The 5,802-nt window shown below is 32.5% G+C and overlaps 1 protein-coding gene across 8 annotated transcripts in view; it reads left to right on the forward strand.

Annotated features, from left to right (window-relative positions):
* Nucleotides 1-5,802, forward strand: part of LOC106467734 (putative Polycomb group protein ASXL3) — an 84,391-nt gene that overhangs the window by 60,377 nt on the left and 18,212 nt on the right. For 7 of the 8 annotated variants that reach the window (XR_002612464.1, XR_002612465.1, XR_002612463.1 and 4 more), the window contains 2 exons: nt 1,252-1,323; nt 4,316-5,374. Coding sequence is in view for 5 of the 8 variants with exons in the window: in XM_022395921.1 (XP_022251629.1) it covers nt 1,252-1,323; nt 4,316-5,374 (1,131 nt within the window). In the remaining 3 variants the exon portion in view is untranslated. The remainder of the gene's footprint in view (nt 1-1,251; nt 1,324-4,315; nt 5,375-5,802) is intronic. The other variant, XM_022395923.1, reaches the window with a different exon arrangement.

A 5,802-nucleotide genomic window follows, 5' to 3' on the forward strand; every position in this document is an offset into this window, starting at 1 on the left:
TGGGTGACGGACCCCCCTTACTTGGCTTCGATTATTTTTAGGAAAGGGACACTTTCATCTCTGAACATATCACAATTTCCAATTATTGGAAATACATTTTTAGTTTAGGAAAATGTTAACTTTCCATGAAAAAACAAAAAAGTTGTGTAACCCTTGTGTTTCCTCTATACACCAACGTAGTGAAGAAACAGGACATAAACTTAACCTATCAAATTTCAATATCCATTGCAAAGCCAACATTGATCTCGAATTACAGATTAAAGAAACCCTCAACATCGAACAAATTTCACCAACACTGAACGACATGCAGTCTTCATTTAAATTGCACATTTTCTGTCACATGAATTGGAAGATAACGCACGTTTTAGGTAAGGGTAATTAAGCCATTTAAAATATGGTGTAATTCATTCATTTAATTGGGAATAATACATTTACTTCAATTAAAAGGATAATTCCATCACTTTAATTGAGGGATTATCCTGCTACATTAAGTTAGGAGCAAAGAAACATTCATATGTAATATTGTGTCGAATGTAAAACAAATAATATAGGAAATACATAAATAATTTTTTTCACAAAGATTGATTTCTTTGAAGAATACAGCAAAATATGGGGTGTCCATAACGTATTGAACCATTTTGGTATTTGAACAGAATAGCAACCACACCAAATAAACAGTTACAGTTTGCAGCATGTGGGAGACTGACCGTCTTAAGTTTTTTCCCACTAGTTTAGATGAGGAACGTTATCTAGAAGATGAATATACCAGATATGGCAACATTTCATGTCCAAATAACAAACACAGTTGTGCTGATTACTCAGGAGATACTGGTGCGTATGTGGATTTAGATCAGTTATTGCAAGTCACTAATGGTGCCCACGTTGAAGTGAACTGACAGTGACATTGCCTATGGACGAACCTGAAATGTTAGCCTCCAGTATACCACAGACTTCGGTCATTTATGTAGTGTAATTCTGTTCCTGTTGAATTAATTAATTGGTTCAATGGTGTATGGACACCCTGTATTATCCATAATTTTATTAAAAATGTAAATATATTGCTTTCTTTGGTATATGTTGTTGCTTTCATTATTACAATAAGTAGATTAAATGGTTACAGGTTTACAGTAACTCTGTATATTTAGCACACCTAGTATGTTTAAGTTTTCAAGCTATCATAAGTGCTTTTTCTTAATGTAACCTTTGACCTTGTATCTTCCATTGAATGTATAAAGGTTTTGTGCAATCTAGGTGCTTCCTCAACAAGTCCCTATAATGACTATCTCCCACAGCCCCAAGTTCAGTTTGGGAACCACTGCAGCGGTAAGTGTTATTTGCTTAATTATAAATAACTGGACTTGGGTTGTGTGTGTAAGCTAGTGTTAGTTAGAGTCTACTACCTCATTCGCTGCTATGTCAGAAATAGGTCAAGGATCATACCTTATTAGAGAATTAGCTAGATGCTATATTGTGCGGTGAATATCCTGTGAAATTCCTCTAACCCTTGGATACAGATAGGTCATGACTTTTTACAGAATTATATTTAAAATTTCATGAAAATACTTTATTATCAATGCATGTTAGTGAACTTGGCATCAGAACCTAGTTAATAAATCAACTTTTAATATAATAAAAGTTATAATTTCTTATTTTTTGAAAGGAAATGCGTAAATAAATTTCCAATCTTTATTTTTCTATATTGTGATGGTTTTCATTCAGAATTGTACATTTTAGATAATCTTCCCACACCGATTGAGGTTCTGAGATTTGATGCAAATTACAAACTTATAGATACTAATAAGACATAATCTGATGTTATAGCCCCCAATCATCTTGTTATACAGAAATATAAACCAGAAAGTCAAACCTACATGCCACACCCTCCTATCACATAATTTACTTATTTATGTAATAGGCTTGTTATGATGACTGCTTTTTAATTACACAGCCTACAAATTCAAAGTTGGTATCACTGAGTTCAGCTCGACCAGCTAAGGGGATTAGTTTAATGCACTCATAGCTTAGTTAGAAAGCCAGTTAAATTGTAATAGTTAAAGGACATTGTAAGGTTTGTGTGTTGTTATTATGTTTAAAATTTTAGATAAATAAAAGTTCAGTAAATGTAGCAAGAATTAGGGTTAACTTTTATTGACACTTTGAGTCTTCGACTGCAAAAAGTTACAAGACCTACACATTTTTTATTTTATTGGTATAAAAGACACTGAAATGTAAAAATCACAAATTCATTAGGTTAGGTACTAAAACAAATGAAAAAAAATTAAATAAAAAAATACAATTTTTTTATCTCAAGAAGTTTTTTTGGCAAATGTGTAATGTTCAATTTTGAAAACTAAAAAATTTTATTTATAAACAATTATTATTTTATACACAATTCAATAAAATTTAAATTATTGAATAAGGATGATGGACCTGATGGAAATGTTGTCAGCAGATGGCGTGAAATTCATTAATATGTAAATTTGTGTTTTGATAACTGTATAAATAGGTGTTATTTTTGCAAAACATATACGTCGAAACATGTAGAGTGTATGAGATTGTTTTCCAATCACGTCGGGGATTTTACCACTTTTTAACTTTGTACAGTAAGTTATTATTTTAATAATTTGGAGACTGAAAACAATCTCATTTTATTGAATTGTGTATAAAATAATCGTTGTTTTTAAATACAATTTTTTAGTTTTCAAAAAAATACTAAATTAACTTCTCTGAAAGATATGCAAGTGAGAAGCTTGTACATTATTTAACGTTCTACTTTAACTTAATCCATGTTTTCATTGGGTGATTTCTAGCTTGTTATGTTGGTTTAGTAGTTAGACATGTTCCAAAGAGCAATAAAACAATGAAATTAAATGAAAGCAAATGTAAAATGTTATAAGCTAAGTTAGACTGTTTATGATAAATAGTTGTAATTTTCTGCTACAATCTGCTGTCATTCTAGAAAAAAAAAGGGTAATTGAGATTTATTTTCCATTTTTTTGTGGTGGTTACAGTGTCAGTTAAGTAGACGGAGTCTGTATAGTGTTAGGGAAGAAAAAATAATGGAAAAGATATGAAGTTTTTCTGAATAAAAAAACTTGATATTTATTTATCAGGTTCTGCAAATGAAGTCTGTATAGTGTTAGGGAAGAGAAAATAATGGAGAAGATATGAAGTTTTTCTGAATAAAAAAACTTGATATTTATTTATCAGGTTCTGCAAATGAAGTCTGTATAGTGTTAGGGAAGAGAAAATAATGGAGAAGATATGAAGTTTTTCTGAATAAAAAAACTTGATATTTATTTATCAGGTTCTGCGAGTTATGCAAATGAAATTTGAAAACTGTAAGATGAAAAATATTTGTATTATGTCTAGTTTCATGGTTACATGGTGTTTCAAGGTTGATTGAAATAATAAAGCCTGTACAGAGAGGGTTAATTAATATGTATCTAGGTTTTTGTCGTGTATAGAGAGGGTTAATTAAAATGTATCCAGGTTTTTGTCGTGTACAGAGAGGGTTAATTAAAATGTATCCAGGTTTTTGTCGTGTACAGAGAGGGCTAATTAAAATGTATCCAGGTTTTTGTCGTGTATAGAGAGGGTTAATTAAAATGTATCCAGGTTTTTGTCGTGTACAGAGAGGGTTAATTAAAATGTATCTAGGTTTTTGTCGTGTATAGAGAGGGTTAATTAAAATGTATCCAGGTTTTTGTCATGGAGCACAGGGTTTACCTATTTGGAACTTTAATGTATTATTATAAATGTATTTATTGTAAAAGTAAAAAAAAAGCTAAAAAATGACTATCCTCTTTATTAGTAGTATTTCTAACCAGCATTCTTTGTTGTTATGGCAAAAATGTTAACTGGAATTATCGTACTTGATCTTACTTCATAATTATTTATTTGTTGTGAAAAGGTAGATAGAAAACTACTGTAAGATCAGAAATGATTCTGCATTCCATTTCTGAATAATATCAAAAGTAATCAGAGTTTATATGTTAAAAATGGTCTTACTTTCACATGCTAGGACAACATTTCATCAAAACCTTAGGCAAGATCTAATCCACACAAAAAATCCTTTCATAGAAAAATGATAAAAGCACAACTGATTTTTTGCACAGGTATTATTGAATGAAATTAATGTTTAGTGTGAATAAAGTAATTCATTATTCTGTGAAATGAGAATTTAGTTTTCAAGGTTTAAAATAATCTACAGAAAAATCTGTACAGATGAAATGTTATGCTGAGTTTTAAAGTAGTATTCATGAAAAGTTTGGTGTGTTAATTCCAAATTTTATTTCTGTCTTTTTCTTTCTAGGACAGTATCATGTCGTTAGTACCTCCTTTAACAATACATTCCATCCCTGTTGTGCAACCTGTTAATAATGTCGCTACAACTAGATCCATTGTCGAGCACGGTCCTGTCAATCTGGAAAGATCCTATCAAATCTGTCAGGCAGTTCTAGAGTCCAGCCGTAACAGGTCACACTTTTTCAGTAGCGGTAACGGGCAGATTAAAGCTCGACCAGGACTGGCTCCAGTGAAGACCAGGTCACTTTCCTGCCCAGCAACCATGACATCCATCATGTCTTCAGCTTTTGGGATGAACAGTGTTGCTCTTACCTCTCTGGTTAATACCTCTTTAGCCAGTACTCTGATAGTTGGAACTCCTCTTCTACGACCTTCTGTGCATTATGTATTGAATGAAACTCCATCCCCTCCTTCCCAAAGTTCATCAATTCTTACTGCTTGCTTGCCTTTAGCTACTCAGACTTTTACTGTTAGTTTGTCTCCTTCTCCAACTTACTCTGCTAACAATCTGCCTTTATGTACTACTTTAACAACAGAAACTTCTAGCTCAGTGGTGACACCTACCCCTGTAGAAACTGTTGTTAGACTTGTTTCAGAAGGTGTTTCTCAAACTGTGGATACATCTAATACTCAGGAGGATGATACTGGAACTGTCCTGACAGTTCCTATGGATATTGAATCTGATGAAGAGCATAGCTCTGTAGTAGTTGTAAATGGCTCAGCTGATCCCGATGTTGCTTCTACACCAGAACAAGTGATCCTCTTAACAAATGACATGTCTTTTGATTCAGGCAGCAGCACGAACCCAGCGACTCTTCTCATAGAATCCGATGATGGTACCATAGAAGGATTGCTAGATGAAAACTGTAAAGTAAGTGATGCCAAAAATCCAAGAGCTCTTCTAATGACAGAGGATTTTGACAACAACAGTGCAGTTGTGCTCTCATCTAATCTTATAAATGGTTTAGGCACTTGTACACATATGGAGAAAGTTGACAGTAGAAACGATGTAGGCACCTTAGTTCATCCACCAGCTAACGGAATATATAATCAACTTCCACATCATGTAAGTTACTTAACGGCTGTCAAATAACCCATGAGCTGTATCCCTTTATAATAAGCACTAACTGATGGTTTTTAACTAACTAAAGAAAGTTTAATACTTGTATGAGTGTATAATGCAATATCACTAGCAGATGCCTGTTGTGAGAATTAAATGTTAATTTTCCTAAAAATAGTGAGGAATAAATAACAAAATGTGTAGTCAACCCAATGCCTTGGATCATAGTGTAGATGCAATATGATTATCTAGTTGGCCATTTACCACCTTTGTTTTGTCATTCTGTTTGTTATTGTAATAAGAAAATTTGTGCTCAGCTTCACCAATATCTATGAGGATTTTTCCACTATGTGCACCCATCTGTGTATGTTATATTACATCACAATAAAACTGTTAATCTATGTATGTTATATTACATCACAATAAAACTGTTA

This window comes from Limulus polyphemus, unplaced genomic scaffold, assembly GCF_000517525.1.
Source record: "Limulus polyphemus unplaced genomic scaffold, Limulus_polyphemus-2.1.2 Scaffold2722, whole genome shotgun sequence".
NCBI lineage: Eukaryota > Metazoa > Arthropoda > Merostomata > Xiphosura > Limulidae > Limulus > Limulus polyphemus.